The sequence below is a fragment of the Meles meles genome, chromosome 2 (genome assembly GCF_922984935.1).
Source record: "Meles meles chromosome 2, mMelMel3.1 paternal haplotype, whole genome shotgun sequence".
NCBI classification, from domain to species: Eukaryota; Metazoa; Chordata; class Mammalia; order Carnivora; family Mustelidae; genus Meles; species Meles meles.
This window is the reverse complement of record NC_060067.1, coordinates 210,208,818-210,228,005: the sequence shown is the minus strand read 5'-3', so window position 1 is coordinate 210,228,005 and position 19,188 is coordinate 210,208,818. Positions and strand designations below refer to the sequence as shown.

General features: G+C 44.9%; 1 protein-coding gene across 8 annotated transcripts; it reads left to right on the top strand.

Annotated features, from left to right (window-relative positions):
• Positions 1 to 258: 258 nt before the first annotated feature.
• On the top strand, positions 259 to 15,285 carry LOC123937229 (zinc finger protein 596-like). 8 transcript variants are annotated; one of them, XM_045997918.1, is made up of 7 exons: positions 728 to 971; positions 5,611 to 5,654; positions 7,791 to 7,875; positions 9,686 to 9,812; positions 10,758 to 10,853; positions 11,322 to 11,404; positions 11,873 to 15,285. In XM_045997918.1, the coding sequence occupies exons 3-7, from the start codon at positions 7,864 to 7,866 to the stop codon at positions 13,118 to 13,120; spliced, it is 1,566 nt and encodes a 521-aa protein (XP_045853874.1). In that variant the 5' UTR covers positions 728 to 971; positions 5,611 to 5,654; positions 7,791 to 7,863; the 3' UTR covers positions 13,121 to 15,285. The 8 variants fall into 8 exon arrangements, with proteins under 8 accessions (XP_045853873.1, XP_045853877.1, XP_045853874.1 ...); XM_045997919.1 differs by lacking the exon at positions 5,611 to 5,654 and adding an exon at positions 4,666 to 4,689; XM_045997917.1 differs by lacking the exons at positions 728 to 971; positions 5,611 to 5,654 and adding an exon at positions 259 to 291.
• Positions 15,286 to 19,188: the final 3,903 nt, after the last annotated feature.

The window sequence follows — 19,188 nt, the reverse complement described above, 5'->3', positions numbered from 1 at the left end:
CCGCGCCCCGCCCCTCCGCTGTGGCCGCGGTCCGCCGCGCTGGCCTTCCCCAGACCCCACGCTGGCCGCGCCCCGGCCCCGCCCCTCCGCGGCCACTAGGTCCCGGCTCACCCTCCCTCTGCCACGTCCCGGGCGGGCCGCACCCGCTGCACCGGCCCCGCCCCACGCTGGACGGGCTCCCGCACGGCCCCGCCCCACCTTGGCCTCGCCCCTCCCGGGCAAAGGCCCCGCCCCCCACGTAATTTCCTGCTATCCCGGAAGAGGATTTCCGGAAGGGAAGGTCCTGGTCTGGTAAGTGGATTGTGGTCTTTGAGGTTTAAACCCGGGCTCGTCGGCCCCTTGCTGGCTCCGTTCTCCACGCCCCGGAACCGAGGACTCCTGCGGGCGCCCCAGGCCCCGCAACCACCCGTCAGACCCGCGGGGAGTCGCCGGGCCCTGCGCTCTCTGGGCCGGTAGTCCGTGTCTCTTTGCGGTCGAAGGCGCCCCGAGGCCTCCACAGAATCCAGTCCTCCCTGATGCCGCCGCCGTCGTCCTCCGGCGGCCGGGGATCCGTCCCCGCCTCGGGGAGGCCCGTGAGCCCCCGCTGCGGGGGGAGAGCGGGCCCGGATCCCCGCGCCCCAGACCTGCCCCCGGGCTGCGTGTGCCGGCGTGTTCGCGTGCCGGGTCCCGCTGGGAAGGGAGCGTCTCTGTCCCGGAGAGCGGCGCGGGGTGTCGGCAGGGTGAGGAGGAAAGGTCGGGAAGGGACGGCGGGCTCCCCGCGCAGCGGCCTGCAGGCCGGGAGGGGTGGTCACGGAGGACTCCGACAGGAGCCGCGGACGTGAGGGAGGAAGTGGCCCGGGGAACACAGGTCAGCATGTGAGGGCAGAGCAGCGCGGGAACAGGGACAGTCGGGTGAGACCGACCAGCACTGGCGCCGGGCAATGCAAGGGACATTGCTGTGAAGTCCTAAGTTGCTCTCCTTGTTAAATCAGGTAAGTCACAATCAGACGAGAGTCCACAGTGCTTTTCCTGTCTTTATTACATACGGAAGTGTTCCTTGTTGGTTAGAAGATAATTCTACAGTGTTTCCATGCGCCGCTACAGCGTTTCCGTGCATAGCTACAGTGTTCCAGTGCATAGCTACAGTGTTTCCGTGCGCACCTACAGTGTTTCCGTGCGCACCTACAGTGTTTCCGTGCGCAGCTATAGCGTTTCTGTGTATAGCTACAGCGTTTCCGTGTGGACCTACAGCGTTTCCGTGCGCCGCTACAGCGTTTCTGTGTGCACCTACAGTGTTCCCGTGCGCCGCTACAGCGTTTCCGTGTGCACCTACAGTGTTCCCGTGCGCCGCTACAGTGTTTCTGTGTGGCACTGCTAGTGTTTCTGTGCGCCGCTACAGTGTTTCCGTGCGCAGCTACAGTGTTTCCGTGTGCAGCTACAGTGTTTCTGTGCGCTGCTAGTGTTTCTTTGCGCAGCTAGTGTTTCCGTGTGCAGCTACAGTGTTTCCGTGCGCAGCTGCAGTGTTTCCGTGTGCACCTACAGTGTTTCCGTGCGCCGCTACAGTGTTTCTGTGTGCACCTACAGTGTTTCTGCGCTGCTAGTGTTTCCGTGCGCCGCTACAGTGTTTCTGTGCGCCGCTACAGTGTTTCCGTGCGCCGCTACAGTGTTTCCGTGCACAGCTACAGTGTTCCCGTGCGCAGCTACAGTGTCCCCGTGTGCAGCTACAGTGTTTCCGTGTGCACCTAGTGTTTCCGTGCGCCGCTACAGTGTTTCCGTGCGCAGCTACAGTGTTTCTGTGTGCACCTACAGTGTTTCTGCGCCGCTACAGTGTCCCCGTGCGCAGCTACAGTGTTCCTGTGTGCACCGATAGTGTTTCCGTGTGCAGCTACAGTGTTTCCGTGTGCACCTAGTGTTTCCGTGCGCCGCTGCAGTGTTTCCATGCGCAGCTACAGTGTTTCTGTGTGCACCTACAGTGTTTCTGCGCTGCTAGTGTTTCCGTGCGCCGCTACAGTGTTTCCGTGCGCAGCTACAGTGTTCCCGTGTGCACCGATAGTGTTTCCGTGCGCAGCTACAGTGTTTCCGTGCGCAGCTACAGTGTTTCTGCGCCGCTACAGTGTTTCCGTGCGCAGCTACAGTGTTCCCGTGTGCACCGATAGTGTTTCCGTGTGCACCTACAGTGTTTCCGTGCGCAGCTACAGTGTTTCTGTGCGCAGCTACAGTGTTTCCTTGTGCAGCTCTTGGATATATTGAGGACTCGGGTCTTCACCTTCAAAACCAGGTTTAAATAGGTAGTCTAACATTCAACACATTCCTTTCTTTTTTTATGTGGTTCTAAAGATTTCATTTATTTAGACAGAGCCCCCACCAGCAGGGGCAAGGGGCAGAGGGAGAGGGAGAAGCAGACTCTCCCATGAGAAGAGAGCCCCATGCAGGACTCAGCCCCAGGACCCTGAGATCATGACCTGAGCCACTCAGGCACCCCAACAGTACATTTTTTGATGTATTGATGTGATGTTCTGGAAAAAAAGGGAAATTAAAAGCTTTTAATCAGTATGAGTAAAACCATGAAATAGAGAAGTTGCTGCTGCTCAGGAGGCTGGAATACAGTCTGGAACCTTCAGCGGCAGGGGTGAGAAGGGCAGGCCTTGTCACTATTGAACACAACTCCAGTGCATGCATAAGGCCAGTGATAGTTTACTCTCCCCAGGCCTCTCCTTCTGTCATCTCTGCCTAGCCCAAAACACCCACACACAAAGCACAAGACCTTTGGGAAGGGAAAGGCCAAGAATTTTTAAAATAAGAACAGAACAAACATATCTCTCCAATGGGGAGGTAAACCTTGGTTCTGGGATGAGAGGGTAAAGTGCAGTGAGTGTTAATAGATGGGAGAGAGCCTGGGAGCACAGAAACAGGAGGAGAACTCCACATCCTCCCTTGGTAATCCTGTATTCAGCCTATACTGCAAGAGACTGCAAGGATTGTGACTTGAAAGGGAGGTTCACACAGACTTCCATTCCCCTGAATGCCGGGTGACAGGTGGGCTTCAGCAGGAATCGGGCATTGTGAAGCACAGGGCAGACACTTGTTCTCCATCTGCAAGTTTATCATTCCTCTTCCCTGGTGCTTTAGTAGACCGCAGAGGACCACCTAGTCCACTGCTGATTTCCTCCCCACAGTTTATTCAAAATCCTGAATGGCACATTTTCCAAACTAGGAGAAAGATGATGACGATGGTGATTTGTGAATGGTTCTTTCTCTGGAAAAGTTCACTTATCTGTTGATTATTCTGCTTCCTGAATTGCTGTTTTTAGGACATATTAATCTCTGACTCTCAGGTAGCCTGCCTAACACATTTCCTCATTTACCCATGGCTTTTCCTCTGTACTCTCCCAACTCCAGACCAATTCCATCTGTCTGTGATTAGAGACAAGGACTGGGTACTACAGTCTCGGTGAGGTTTGCCAGTAGGTATTGTATAAGGACCAAATCTGGATGTACCATTAGCTCTTTACACACAAGGATTAAAGTGAATTAGTCGCAGCAATACCTGAACAATCATGGAAAAGAATAGCAATAAGGGGAGTTTTGTTATACCTGGTTGTATAATGAATTTGAAGCTTAAGAAAGTGAATGTGTGCATTTGAGGTAAAAATATTAGGAATTTGCAATAGAAGGAAGAGATCACAAGCTGATAGCTGGGACAAATTGAGGCGGCATTTCAACTCATGGTGTTTTATTCACTGGTTGCTATTTAAGATCAATCTAAATGCCAAACATGAAGAGAATTTTAACATTGTTCACAGTACATTGATCCCAACGTGCCTTTACTGTTGATAGATCATAAGGAATACAGCCCTCCACAGGCTTCTGAGGGTCCCTACAGTCTGGGTGAGTCAGTTTACTGGACCTGGAGATGGCACCTTTCATGTTATGATAAATTCTGGCCCGATGGCTCCCCGAAATTGCAAAGAAATCTTTACCCATGACGAACTCATGAAGGTTCCCCCTGCAGGAGCCAGGAATTCATTATGTGCTACAACATGTAGATTGGGATGAAATGACAACTCTTTATTTCCATTTTCTAATTACTTAAAAGAGGCTGAATGTATTTTATTTTTTTAGAGTTACTAAATGTTTTCCTAATTCATTTTTCATTTGCATTTACATATTTTTTTATTTTGTAGTTTAATCATATATACACAGACACCTACTTTGTTCTTACAATATTTATGCATTGAAACCAAAATCCTTTCTTCATGCCCTTTCCTTTGTATTTTTCCTGTGGAAGGAAGGCATCACCTATTTCACATTAAAAAATATCATATTCAGGGGCACCTGGGTGGCTCAGTCATTGGGCGGCTGCCTTCAGCTCAGGTCATGATCCCAGGGTCCTGGGTTCGAGCCCCGCATTGGGCTCCCTGCTCAGCAGGGGCCCTGCTTCTCCCTCCCCCACTCCTGCTGCTTATGTTCCCTCTCTTGCTGTGTCTCTCTCTGTCAAATAAATAAAATCTTTTTTTAAAAAATCATTCCATTTACTTCTAATATTGTGTCATTGAACATTGCTTTATTTTAACTACTTCAGTTGTGTTAAAGCTTCAGATAATGTATCTTCATAGGTAATTTGACCTACCTTCATTTTTTTTCTGTTCCAAATTGTTTTGGCTGTACTGTTAACCCAAAATCAAGATTGACACAAAATTGACTTTTAAGGTAATTTTCAGTTTTTATATGAAATACTATGTGCAACTTTTAAATTTGGATTGTACCAAATTTCTATAGTCACTGAGGTTTTTATGTCACAGTGTCTTCTAGCTTAAGAAGGTCTGATAGGTCTGGTTGGTCTGGTAGGCTTTATTCTTGTCATTTTATGTCCTCAAAAAGTTCTTAAAACATTTTTACTTGGGTCTACATGATGATTTCAAATGGGAGCCATAATATTTTGTTGTTGTAAGTAGAGACTTTTTTTTAAAGGGATTGCTTGTTTTTGAATTACTGTAACTAAACATAAAGTATTGACGAGTATATTAAGCATAGATCTGTCCGCTTCTGAAAATATTCATACTAGATCTGATCATTAAAAAGCATTCTCCTGTTCTTTGGGATTTGAAGTCCTCTCTTCTGAGGACGGCTGCAGTTCCAGGCCCTTGAGTCTGTATCTGTGTTTCCTTTCTGTTTCTCTTTGTCCTGACTCACATGTCCCAGGCAGTGATGAGTAGGGGCAGCCCTAGCCAGCCCCTTCTCAGCCTTTACGTGAGTGGGACTACTTCTTTCTCTGCTGCTGAGTATGTTTGCTGACATCTTCTTGATTAGCAAGAAGTATTCCCTATTATTTGACATGAATTTTAAAGATTCTCAATTATTTTGAAAGGTCAAATGTTTTTCTAATGATCCGTTGATGTGATCTAATTATTGCGGTATTTAAAATTGTTTAAGGGCTTCCTGGCAGCTCGGGTCATGATCCCAGGATCCAGAGATACACAGTAGAAATTCCATGACTGTCAGAGGGTGAGGGTGGGAAGAGGAATGGGAGTTGTTTAATGGTTTGGAAGATGGAAAGAGTTCTGGAGACAGATGGTGGGGATGAGTGCACATTGTGAATGTGTTGACATCACTGGACTGTACATTTTACAGTGACAACGGTGGAGGATGCCTGGCTGTGTCAGTCAGTGGAGCATGTGAGTCTTGATCTCAGGGCACGTTGGGTGTAGAGATTACTTGAAAAATAAAATCTTAAAAAAAGAAAAAAAAAGATTAGGATGGTAAATGTTACATTGTGTGTATTTTGCCACAATAAAATAAAATGGAAAATCCTCTTTATAGTAAAATCAATGCTTACAATGATCACTCACTCTGGAAAGAATCTGTCAAAAAGAAAAATAAGGAATAACCTGTCAAGTTAGATAATTCATTTACTTAGTAGGAAAACTCATTTTTTGGAAAATGAGGGCAGAAATCAGAATGTGTGAGTTCAAAGGCATGGAGGTTTGAAATATTTAAGGAGCATGGAAGATTTATTAGTTACTGAACAAGAATGGTGTTGCCGGATACGTTTGGAAGCCACTGCGAGTTGTGACTTGACGTATACAGGAGGGTCCGTGTCTTGGTCCTGTGTTGCCACATATGGTCATGGGATAGACAGGTATGTGGAGTCACCTTCTGTTGGACCCTTGATCAGCAGATATAGTAAAAAGACATAAATAGCATTAGCCTCAGTAAAAACCTATGGTGATGAATAACTGAATTAAACTGGACAGTAAAAAATGAGGCAGGCTGGAGGCTGATGTCTGGGAATTGGGGCAATGCGGTGGTTCTCACGCTGTACAGGATGTGGACGCAAGAACAAATTCTTGAAAAAGCAAGGACAGTAGGTCGTAAACACAGGGTGGGGCCTCTCATGGTTAATGTTAGGGGTACTATTCCAGGTAAAATGTAGGTGTGATGTGTAATCCCTAAAATTTGAGAATGGGAGAAAGGCAAAGAAAATTCAGATTCTGCTTGTAACACTGTTCTGATGGCCGCTTATGTGAATGTATGTGCCAGTGTGAGTGGAGTTTGTCATGTTACTGGAGTTTCCTAAACCTCTCCGATGATGGCATTTATTAAATTGTAACAAAACCATAATTAGCAGAATTCTTTTGAGGAAGAAATGAACAAATTATGTTTATCTCCCAAGCACAGAATCACATAAAATAAAACTTTATCTTTTCTTGACATGAGATACAAATGGGTAAGTTAGACCTACTTCTGTTTATGAGTCGTTATTATTACTTGTCCATGAAATACACTTACTTCCTATGGATGTTTTAGGGGAGGATTTACAATTTATAAATGCTTTCACAGACAAATACACAAAGTCAAACATCGAAATTCAGTGAAGTTTCAGCTAGTGCAGATTTCAGTGAACAATTTTCTAAAACTTCAGCTAGAGTAAATAAACGTCTTCCTGAAATCCTTTCATTCTTTAATTTCTGGAAGTACTACCCCATAAAGATTGTTAGACATGAGTTCTGCTGTAACCCACATATTCCTGCAATTTTCTGATGCAGGAGATTTTAAGGGGTAAATTTGTAAGGTGGGTGCCTTTGACCCTCAAAATGAAGTAAGTCACTTAATTGATTAATCTTACCATTAAATGCATTTTTTAAGATTATTTATTCATTAAAGAGAGCATGAGCAGGGGTGGGGGGGCAGAAGGAGAAGGAGGAGCAGACTCCCCACTGAGCAGGGAGGCCTGGTGATGTGGGGTTCGATCCCAGGACGCTGGGATGATGACCTGAGCCGAAGTCAGATGCCCAACTGACTGAGGCACCCAGTCACCCCCATAAAATTCATACTTAATGATCTTGCTTCATAACCAAACCCATTCAGAACAAATCTAAAGGCCAATGTTGGTGGAGACAATGATGGATGACATGTGTATCCAGAAGGCTGGACAGGGAAGTATAGGGTTGGAGTTGAGACACCCGAGAGCTGAGGAGTTAGGGAAACTGCTAATAAACAAGCTAATACCTAAGTCTGGGAAATTTACAGTGCTTCTGCATGTGGCAGGTGCAAGAAATCCTGTGTTGGAAGTGGAGGGAACTGGCTCTTCACCTTCTTCCTAAATTGAGGGTATTGCTGTTGTCTCTCCAAGCAGTAGTAGAGCCTTACCTTTGGAGAGTTGACCTCCTCTCCCCATTTCCTTTGGAGCGCACTGCATGTTTCTGTCCGGTCTGCTGGGGATTACTTCCAGGTGGAGTGGGTCTTCGGAACAAGTGGGTGTGGACATTGTGGGCAGCTGTAGTTTAATTGGCTGCTTTCTCATTCCTCAGCCTTGCCTCCCGTTGCTGAGAGACTGTGTGTGAGTGAAAACCCAGAAGACACTTGGCAACCGAGCTACTAAGAATGGACTCACAAGTGAGTAGGGAGTTATTCTTCCTACTGGAATAGCGTGTCTGTTGCCATCGTGTGGACATAAATCCCACAGGCATTCATGTTCTAAGTACACTCAAGTTTTTCAAGCTTTCCAAGAACTGTGGAATGGTCATGTTTGGTCAAGGACTCATCATGTGGTAATTTCTTTCCCAATGTTATGCTGAGGTATCTCGGGTTCAGTTAATGCCCTACATTTTCAGGAGACATGAGAGAAGTTTTTTTTCATAGTCATCCCATGCCCTAGTTGGCACCAAAAATGCACTTGTTAACCATTTTATTAACTATAGTGGGCTTAAGATTCAGGTCAGTACAGTTGATAGAGATGAAAAAGGAGCATAACTTTACAGTCCAGTAGAAAGGTAGATGTTTCCACATGTGAGCTCTGTCAATCCAGTATTATATTTGCCAGGGGGGAGGGGAGGTTGTTGCTAATTAATACTGAGGGAAAATGAATGATGGTCATGCCAGAGAAGCCAAGGAGTCGTCCTCCTTCTACCCCCCCCCCCCCCCAATTTAAACCTCTTAAAAGTTTTGGTTTTTTTTTAAGATTTTATTTATTTATTTGACAGACAGAGATCACAAGTAGGCAGAGAGGCAGGCAGAGAGAGAGGAGGAAGCAGGCTCCCTGCAGAGAGCCAGATGCAGGGCTTGATCCCAGGACCCTGAGATCATGACCTGAGCTGAAGGCAGAGGCTTTAACCCACTGAGCCACCCAGGCGCCCCAAACCTCTTAAAAGTTTTGATAGAATGTGTTTGTACTTTTTGAAACTTATAAAAAACTAAAATTCATTACGTCCTTTGTCCCAAATCCTGATTTTTTTTTCCCCTCTTTATAATTTCCCTTAGTTCAAATTTGGTAACTGGAAACAATGTATAGGGAATATTGTTTTCTTAACTTTGAGTATAATTCAGGAAAAGGAGTATAGGAGATAAAATGAAACCCAAGGACCCCTGGGAATTTTTGATGAGCTGAAGAGACAGGAACAGTAAAGTGGCTTTAAGCAAACGTGAACTGAGAGACGAGATAAAGAAAAGCATGATGATAACAGATCCCTGGAGGGCCTCAGGCAATAGGAGGGGTCCAGACACTACTATCCTTCCTTAGGGAAGTCTCAGCCTCTGGCTCATGCTCATGAACCATTTATCCTTATGCTTTATAATGAATACCTGTTATGTGAAGATTAAAGGATGTGCTGCTGATCTCATATCCTGTGTGGATTCTGTTCAGTTTTACAGAATTATGGACATTGTTTCAACGCTCTGATAGTTATTGGATAGTAAAACTAGAAGTTGCATTTAAATGTTTGCTGTTAGCATTTACTATGTCATTGGATCTTTAAGAACTCATAAAAGGTCATTACACCATATCATAGATGATTAAACTGAGATCGTATAGGGGAATAATCTTGTCAAAGTACTTTAAAAGTGGCCGGTTGTGTCATGAGTCCATAGATTCACTTGAAATTGGTGGAAAATAGTGTTTTAGTTTTAAGTGTTCCAGAGAGACTGTTATACTCATGATCTGGAGGTCTCAATTACAAGTTTATTACAAAACCCACAGGTTGGATCACACCTCGTTCTATATCTCTATAATGAAATGTATGTATTGTGAATGTGTCTGGGTGTATCTGAAAGTCAGATGTCCAGGTGTGCACTGAAAATGACTGAACCCAGCATTCTGTTTGAGCTTTCTGTACGTGCAGCCCCCACTTCCTTAGTGCCATTGTCTGTATCATCTGCCCCTGAATATTGGCAGGGATGGTCCTGTCTGAAAACGTCCATAATCTTCTAGGAATCAGTGACGTTTGAGGATGTAGCTGTAGACTTTACCCAGGAAGAGTGGACCCTGCTGGACAGGTCCCAGAGAAAACTCTTCAGAGATGTGATGCTGGAGAACATCAGTCACCTGGTCTCAATTGGTGAGTCTCTTACTGTTGACTATGTACGTATATTTCTGTTACTCATTTGCTCAACAGCTGTGTGGCTAAGACTCCTCATTTCTCACTGAAAACTGTCCTTCTTACAACTGCCTCACAACAATCTTCACGTTGTACTTTGATTTGTCATCCCACTAGAATGTAATTTTCCTCACAGTTTCATGTCTTTCTTGCTACTCAATCTCCACAACACCCAAACAGTGGTGGGAATTCATTATTTTTGAATTGGTAAGTAAATACATTGACTTAAAAAAGTAATTTTTTTTTTCCTGTGGGGACTGATCAGACCATGGTATTAAAAAAAAAAAAAACCCAAAAACAAAAATAGAAACAAAAAAGAAAAAAAAAAAAAAACACCAGGAGCACCTGGGTAGCACAGTTGGTTACGTGTCCAACTCTGTTTCAGGTCAGGTCATGATCTCAGAGTTGTGGGATTGAACAGTAAAGAGGCTCCATGCTCAGTGCAGAATCTGCTTAAGTTTCTCTCGCCCTCTTCCCCTCCCCCACCCTGGGTCTCTCTAAAATAAATAAGTCTTAAGTAAAAACAAAGCAAAACAAAAAACAGATAAGTGGTATTCCATGCAGAATCTAGATTTTTCTGATGTAGTTTTATTTACTGGGTTCATTTAGGATATAATATTCAAACACTGTGAGAACTTATATCTTCTCACTATGTTAAAATATTGAAGATTGCACGTTGGTCTCTGAACTTAGTTAGGCATCAATAATGACCTTAAAGTCTTTGGGAAAGATCAAGAGTTAACCTTCTGTTGGTGAAGGACTGTCCATGTTGTTTTCAACATACTCTTACCTGAGATGACTTTCAGAGGTCACCTCATTCTTTCCCATTCATTGGCCCTACACTGATGATCATGCCATGTCCTACACAGAAGTCAAAATTCAATTCTCTTTTTTTTCTATGAACAGGCAGACAGCTCTACAGATCTGATATGATTTCCCACTTGGAACCAGGAGAGCACCTTTCAAAAGAAGGGCTAGGTTTGCTGCAATGCCAGAGTCTGGGTGAGCTACCTTAAGAGCTACTAAGTGCGTGAGTAGGCCCTAAGAATCATCAGATGAAACTTAGCTGCTTTTTAAAAAGATAGACAATATGATAGGGGGAAATTTTTTTAGATATTGTCATTATATTTAACAGGTGTCAATTTCTGTTCTGTCTTTGGGAAGGTAATAGTTATGTACTATTGAAGTTAAAATACACCAAACATCCCTTTCTATGATTCTCTTCTGTGAAGATTTTCCCTCTCTTTTCCTCCCCAGCTTGCCGTCTCCATCTTATTTTTCTCATCTTTCAGTCCTGAAAATGTCAACTGTTGATGTCCTATGTGTTTCTTCTCCTTATGGTATTCCTTAATTTGACATTCTTTCCCATCTCTGTGTCAGTATTCAAAACATATTCCATGAGCATTTAGTGTCTTCAGTATTTTAATTCTGTCAATGTCACTATCGCAATTTTTCCCCCAATCATTTCAGATAGGGAAGATGATCTTAAAAAACAAGAAATGATATTCATGCAACATGTCTGCAAGAAGGACACAGCATTAGTCAGTGCGATGGTAAGCCTCAAGGGGATGAACCTGTGCTTTCAGAGATGTGGGTATTGAGTAAGGAAGGAATTGGGCACCATTACCTGATCATAATTTAAGCTGGAATCAAGGGTTTTCACAGCAAGAAGTTTTGGTTAGTTTGATTTTAGGGAAGAAATTAATCTGAAGTCAAAACCATAACCTGCGGTCTTGTAAACAGACAGCTGCATGATCATAACTTACATACCTAACATTTGAAACACAGTATTGTTTTGAAACATTGTCTTTAATCAGATATCTCTGCATTTGGGCTGCTACAAAAAAGAAAATTTCTATGCTTGCTGGAGAGGAATACATACATGTTTATGTAACTAATGTAGAGACAGTGTTGTAGGACTCTGTCCCTGAATGATGACTGTAGAATTTATATGTAGATGAAGGAAGGAAGGAATAAATTTGAGGAACTTTTTCAACAGTCTCTCATTTCCTTTTGAATAGCAGAGATCTCACACTCAAGAGGATCCTTTTAAATGCAATGATTTTGGAGAAAATTTAACTGAAATACTAACATGGACTCAATATGTGGTACCTAAAATGGGAAAGAATCCCTGTATCAGCAAAGAATGTGAAAAAGACAGCAGTTGTTTCCCATCGTTTAATACACGTAAGCAGAGTCACACTACAAGTAAATCACATAAATGTCATCAGCGTGGGAATGCCTTTATTCAAAGCTCTGCCCGTAGACAAACCAATACTACTCAGAATGGAGAGAAAACATTTGAATGTCATGAATGTGGGAAAGCCTTTGGAAAAAGTTCTAACCTGAGGCGACATGAGATGATTCACACTGGCGTGAAACCACATGGATGTCATCTGTGTGGGAAGGCTTTCACTCATTGTTCTGACCTTAGAAAACATGAGAGAATTCACACTGGAGAGAAATCATATGGATGTCATCTATGTGGGAAAGCCTTCAGTAAGAGTTATAACCTTCGGCGACATGAGATGATTCACACAAGGAAAAAACCCCATGAATGCCATCTATGTGGGAAAGCCTTCACTCACTGTTCTGACCTTAACAAACATGAAAGAACTCACTTTGGAGAGAAGCCATATGGATGCCATCTATGCGGGAAGACATTCAGTAAAACTTCATACCTTAGACAACATGAGCGAACTCATAATGGAGAGAAACCATATGAGTGTCATCTCTGTGGGAAGGCATTCACTCACTGTTCTCACCTTAGAAAACACGAGAGAACGCACACTGGAGAGAAACCCTACGAGTGTCATCTATGTGGGAAAGCCTTCACTGAATCTTCTGTCCTTAGACGACATGAGAGAACCCACACTGGAGAGAAACCGTATGAATGTCACCTCTGTTGGAAAGCCTTTACTGATTCTTCTGTCCTTAAACGACATGAGAGAACTCACACTGGAGAAAAACCATACGAATGTCACCTATGTGGGAAAGCTTTCAATCACTCTTCTGTCCTTAGACGACACGAGAGAACTCACACCGGTGAGAAACCGTACGAATGCAGTGTATGTGGGAAAGCCTTCAATAGAAGCTATAACTTTAGATTGCATAAGAGAATCCACACTGGAGAGAAACCATATAAATGTTATGTATGTGGGAAAGCCTTCAGTAAATATTTTAACCTTAGACAACATGAGAAAATACATGTAAGAATAATCAGTGTAGACGATTCACCACCTATAGCTTCAAACTATAAACACTCTTGAGGGCTCAAACACTCAAGAAACACTAGGTTTATAATCGGTGTGGGAGAGCATTTTTCCATCCTTATTACTTCACTCAACTGAAGGTAATCCCAAGTGGAGAGAATCTGCATGTGGGTCACATCTGTGTGACCAAACCTTCACATAAGGACTGACATGGAAGAATGTAAATGGAGTATGGAAGAATTTTCACCCACAGTTCTGTCAGACAAAATGGAGAAGTGGCATGTCAGAGAAAACAGGTCTGTAATTGATGCAGAAATGCTTTCCTTTATCCTTTAAATAAGCAAATTGTGCAGCAGAGTCTCTAGACCTGTAATCACCATGCACTCATTCATTCAGCAACACATCTGGCATGCAGAAGTCTGCTAGAACAAATAAGGGAGGAAAAAAAAACATTCCTAGGAAGACAGGAGAATTTTGTTGCCAAAGGGCTGTGTTCAATGAGAACTAGGACATGATAAAGATTGAGGACATTTGGAGTATCCTGTTTGCAGAAAGCCTAAATTACCTGACCTAACAGTAATGTCTGTAGTGACAAAGCACTCCCTCTACTAATGGCAAACACTGGCTTGGCACAGCTGAAAGCAGCAGCAGAAGAGACAAGCCAGCCTTGCCCATATCCCCGTCATAGCAGCCACAAACACACAAGTCGCCCAACTGAGGAGGCCTCTGCATCCCAGGTCCCCCCCCACAGGCAAATGCAGAAAGCTGGGAGACACCAGGTAACAGGCCAAGTCGCTGTTCCTACTCGCTTGAACGTACTTAGGCATCCTTGTTCACACATGGCAAAAAAGAGAATACAGATGCTTATAATTAATTTATACTGCTATGAGTGAGGAAGCAATGCCCTTTTCAATCCCTGCTTCAACTCTCTCCTTTGGTTTGAAGAAATTATTGGTGTGTTTATTGATGTTTCCTCACCCTAATTTGCTTGCTGTGTTTAAAGTCTTAAAGTGACCTATTAACATCGCCAACAGAACAGTGCTTCCCAAACCTAGAACTATTGAGTTTCTCCATCTTCTTGTGTTTCTTATAACTTCTGTTTTGTGTAGTAATATTACACATTTTCCTCATAACTCCAAAGATACATGAAAATTTGTTCCATCACCTTTCCTGCTGCTTTGCAGAGATGTTTTTGTATTTTTTAACTTTGAACATTGTCTTAAAAAGAGGAGGAGACTTACGTTGATGTGGTTTTACCCAGACGGGTTTATTATTCTCTTCAAGTGAGGAAACATCACTTCTTCCATCCAGGAGCTGAAATATGCTCGGGCTAGGCAGCAGTTTTGATTTCACTCAAGACATTAATGTCTTCCAGGTTGTTCCTCTAGATTTATGAAGACACCTCCCAAAGTACTATAAACTGAGAAGACAAAATGCTTTTCCTCCTTATCCCCACCTAAAAACCTATGGGGAAAAAGATCCCAGGATTGGAGATTCTCTATATTTCTATCAGTCTATGTCAGTCCCCATGTTTATATATCCATCTACTTAGTATTTCCTCATAGTGTTTTTTTGCCCATGATTTTCAGTGTCTATACAAAGCAAATTCCCAGACTTGTGGAAATCAGATGGTCTCTTCATGGTTCTTATAGTCCTCTCTGATTTCACAAATCTCTGAATTTAAAACAGTACAATTTTTATTTGATTGGATCTTTAATTTCCTGTGTCTGTCTTGTCTCTACTCAACAACTTATCTGGAAGCAGAAGCCTCAGTATTTCACTTGAACCAATTTCCAGTTGATTTTGTTTCAGTCAGGACAAGCTGCCTACTTCTCCGGACTGTCCTTTTGTGGTGTTCATTTCCAGGTGCTTCAGTAGAAGAAGCTGGTGTGAATATGATGACCACGTTGGCGGGCTTCCCTCTCCTCAGGTCATGTCATGTCACCCAGAGAGGCTACACTGCGGTGCCACTGGGCAGTTGCTTGTGTACTTAATGAACAGTTCACCGCTGCCATTGGTTGTTGGCCAATGCGAGCTACTCGAGGCCAAAACAGAAATAATTCACCTGGACATACTTCAGACCAAAGAATGATTCATCTCTAAGTTTAATGCTTAATATATTTGTCAGAATTTTGAAAACAGTAACTATTTATATAAGAAAAAAAATCTCCACAGTTTACAAGTTGGAATCACATTAAAAGTCTGATACCCTCTCATGGGAACCTGGTTTAGTTATCTGCACTTTCCTAATTTAGTTTCTTGGTACTGTGTTTATATCAAACCCCCATTATGTTAACCACACACAGCAGGGGGGCTGCCTTCTGATGGAGGTCCAGCACACGGCTGGAGCAAGTGGAAGACCGCTGAAGATCAGGTGCATTAAAAAGGGTAAGAGTAACAGTCTCACTTTACCTGGATCCCCATTCCCCAAAAAGGGCACACCTTAGTGCCGTGAGACAGCATTCTGGCCCACGTTCTTTCCCACAGGGGAAAGGTCACTCTGAGTGAGTGGCCTCTAGCCAAAGAAACCCAGGTCTTTTCTGCACTCCCTACAATACCGGGGTGAGCTACATAACCTGGGGCTGGGAATCCCATGAGAAGAGCACGTAGAGGTCTTACAGGGCAACAAAGACGTGGATCCTACTAACTCCACTGCAGACTACTGGGACCCCTACCCATGAGCTGCCAGGGACATGGCCCCTCAGAACCCCCCCGCCCTGTGCACATCACCCACACATCTCCAAACCTGGCGCTCAGCTCCCTGAGTGCACTCCCAGCTGCATCCAGCCTGAGGCCTTGCAGCTGGCTAGAGCATGCAGACAGCACTGGCCCCACTCTGTAGGACTGGCAGTCAAACAGGAGCACTTGCCAGCACACTAGGGAAAGCAGAAAGAAGGCTGTCAGCACCTGGCCCAGCTTTGCAGTATTAAGAGAAGGCCTACAATCCAGGAATTCCACACTCCCCCAAGAGGAGACCTGAGTTCGGAGCAGGACCACACATAGAAAAGGTATGAGAAACGATACAGAAAATACAAGATTTGAAAGAACATAGGTGTGCCAGGATGGCTCAGTGGGTTAAAGCCTCTGCCTTCAGCTCAGGTCATGATCACAGGGTCCTGGGATGGAGCCCCGCATCGGGCTCTCTGCTCATCGAGGAGTTTGTTTCTTACTCTCCTTTTGCCCTCTGCCCCTCTGCCTGCTCATGCTCACTCTCACTCTCTCGAACAAATACATAACTAAAATCTTTTTTTAAAATAACAAAATAAGCATTTAATGTAGTTATATAGCTAAATTCAGAATACTGCAATCCTATTTTATGGTGGTACGTTAACCACTTACTTCCAGCAGCAAGATTAAGAGAGAAAAGTACTGAGAATAACTATAGCTACCATAATTTTTAAAAGACACACAATGTGAAAAACATCAAAAATGTAAAACATAAGGGGAGTAAAGTTGCTTATCAGTGTACATTAGACTGTCACATCTAGATGTTTTATGGAAGTCTCCAGTGACCACAGAGCAATAGTTGACACACAGAAGATACAAAGACAGGATCAAAGCACAGCACTACAGAAACCATCAACACCCACAGACAGTTCTCTTACCTATAAGAGAACAAATGAAATGGCATCAGTAAACCTGTCCGGCAGTTACCAAAGACGTGAGCAGACTAAATTCCGTAACAGAAAGGCAGAGTGGGTAGTTGCACTAATAGCAATACCCAAACAACACCAGAAGATGCACTTCAGTTTTAAAGACACATACAGGGGCGCCTGCCGGGCTCCATCGTTGGGCATTGCCTTTGCCTCAGGTCGTGATCTCAGGGTCCTGGGATCGAGCCCCCATCGGGTTCTCTGCTCAGCAGGGAGCCTGATTCCCCCTCTCTGCCCACTTGTGATCGCTGTCTGTTAAATAAATAAAATCTTAAAGAAAAATATTGGGGGGAGAGAGAGAGAGCACAAGGAGGGAGAGTGGGAAAGGGAGAAGGAGAAGCAGATTCCCCACAAAGGATCCCAGTGTGGGCCTCGATCCCAGGACCCTGAGATCACCGAAAGAACCACCCAGACACCCCAATCTCATTTTTAAAAAGCAACTGTAGAGTAAAACCCATCCCATCATGTAGATTTCTACATTCTCCCACTTTATTCCAAGTAACTAATATTTTGAGGCCAGATCCACACGGGCTCACTTTGTAGGGCTGGAATGCATTATGAAGTCAGGGAGATCAAATTTTCCATTACCAATGTTATTTTCCAGGATTTTCCAGTGATTCCTACACATTAACTCGGCCTTACTCAGGGTTGACAGGACATCCTGCGTTGGTCCCCAGGAAATCCCTGTTACCCTACCTCACTGAAGCTGCAGTACTCACCCCATCTCCAATCCCTACCTGCACATGAAGTCCAACGACTCAACCCCAAATGGAAATGCTTCACAAGTTTGATGTCAGTAGTTCATAGATGGGATCTATCTTGAGATGGAAGAGGACTCAGAAAACACCATGAGTGACAGTTAGCACGTGTTAGGTAGGATACTTGAGAGCTGAACATTAGTCAGTCTAAAGTCGCATTTCAGGAGGGAGAGGACATAACAATCGACAGTAACTCTTCTTCTAAGGAAGAGGGATTCCTGACTCCTGCTCATCTTCCTGTCTGAGCTTCCTTCCAAGGTAACTCACTCCTGAGTGTTGAGACTGCCTTTCAGAGCTTGGAATCAACATACCTTCCTGTGCCACAGCCAGACACATCAGGAGTCCTCTTTCTACTGAAACACGGGGACACCACCCACAGAAACTCCAGCACCGTACTGTGTGGCTGGAGGTTTCTGGGATTTGTCCCGCATAACCTTCCACCCAACCCGCACGAACGCAGGCAGGCTCAACAATGTTGTGTGTGAGACTCGTGCAGCATGAGTGACCTCGGGAGTCTCGTTAGTGGCCCTCAGCTGGCCTCCAGGTCAGAACGGGCCCTTCTGGTCTGGACGCCAAGAGCCGCAAGTCTTGTCTCCCGTCCCCTCCTGCTCCAGGCTGGGCTGGGCCCCCGGAACAGACCCCAGGACAGAGGCAAAGACAGCCCGGGCTCCTGGAAAGGGCAGAGACGTGGTAACATGAAATGCAGCTCACTCCAAACTGCACGGAGGCAGACAAATGTTTAACTCCAGACCCCGTCATCTGCCCTACAACTACGGCCCCTGTGGGGATGGGAAGTCCCTCCTGAGGGGAGGATGCTCTGCCCAGGCCTCTCCTTCGGGACTGCAGCCGGGCTGTCTCCACGGGGCTTCGCTAGCCGCCGAGGCTGGATGTTCCAAGTCCCCGAGTAAATGTGACTCGGCCTTGTTCTCCTTTACTGCTTACTCCTGCCCTCATCTGTGTGGGGATCTCCCTTTTCTTCTTTCAGTTTCTAATAGATTTTTACAGAATCAGGGCAGTGTTTTTTCCCCTTTGAAATGGAGAGTTCAGCTGCCGTGAATCTTTCCTTCAGAACTCACAGTGACAATAAACTTCAACATGGAGGCCCAGAGTTCAGTTTTTGTTTCTTCAGAAAGTCTTCCTATCCTAGTGAAACCCACACGTCACTCGGCAGCAGTGGGTATGTGACTGAAATCCGACGCTGAAGACACTGCTGGTGCCTGCGGAGCACTGATCCCCAGTGGAAGGTGGGCAGAGACTCCTTTCTCTTGCTCTGGAGCTTCCCAGTGTCCCACCCACTCCTGGTTCCTTGACTCCCTCCGCATTTTTCTTTTCCTTCCCCAAGCTCACAACACATCGCTGGGTGCCCCTCTCCTTGGAAGAGACACCTGTGGTCTGTGCTTAGTGTAAACAGTCTTGTTCCTCACCTGCCCACCGCCCTGGAACCCCGTTCGTGTGCGGGGAAAGGCACGGAGGTCAGCAGGAGCCAGCAGGCTGGAGCCAGCAGCGCCCTCACGGGAGCAGGCTTCCCCTTCCCACCCTACCTGCAAAGATCACAGGCCAGATCTCATACTCCCCAGCAACTTCTCTATCATGGTTTTCGTCATAATGACCTCAAGTAGTGCACTTTTCTCAAACACCATGTCAGACTCTCAGAAAACAAAGCTGAGAACCAGCTACCAGTAATGGAAACCATGAAGGATGGCTCTGTGTGGTG

What these genes read in the sequence shown, in the direction of transcription:
- LOC123937229 (XM_045997917.1), top strand. An exon ending in CAGTCACCTGGTCTCAATTG is followed by an intron (nt 9,813 to 10,757) that starts GTGAGTCTCTTA and finishes TTCTATGAACAG; the next exon opens with GCAGACAGCTCTACAGATCT. An exon ending in CAGCATTAGTCAGTGCGATG is followed by an intron (nt 11,405 to 11,872) that starts GTAAGCCTCAAG and finishes CCTTTTGAATAG; the next exon opens with CAGAGATCTCACACTCAAGA.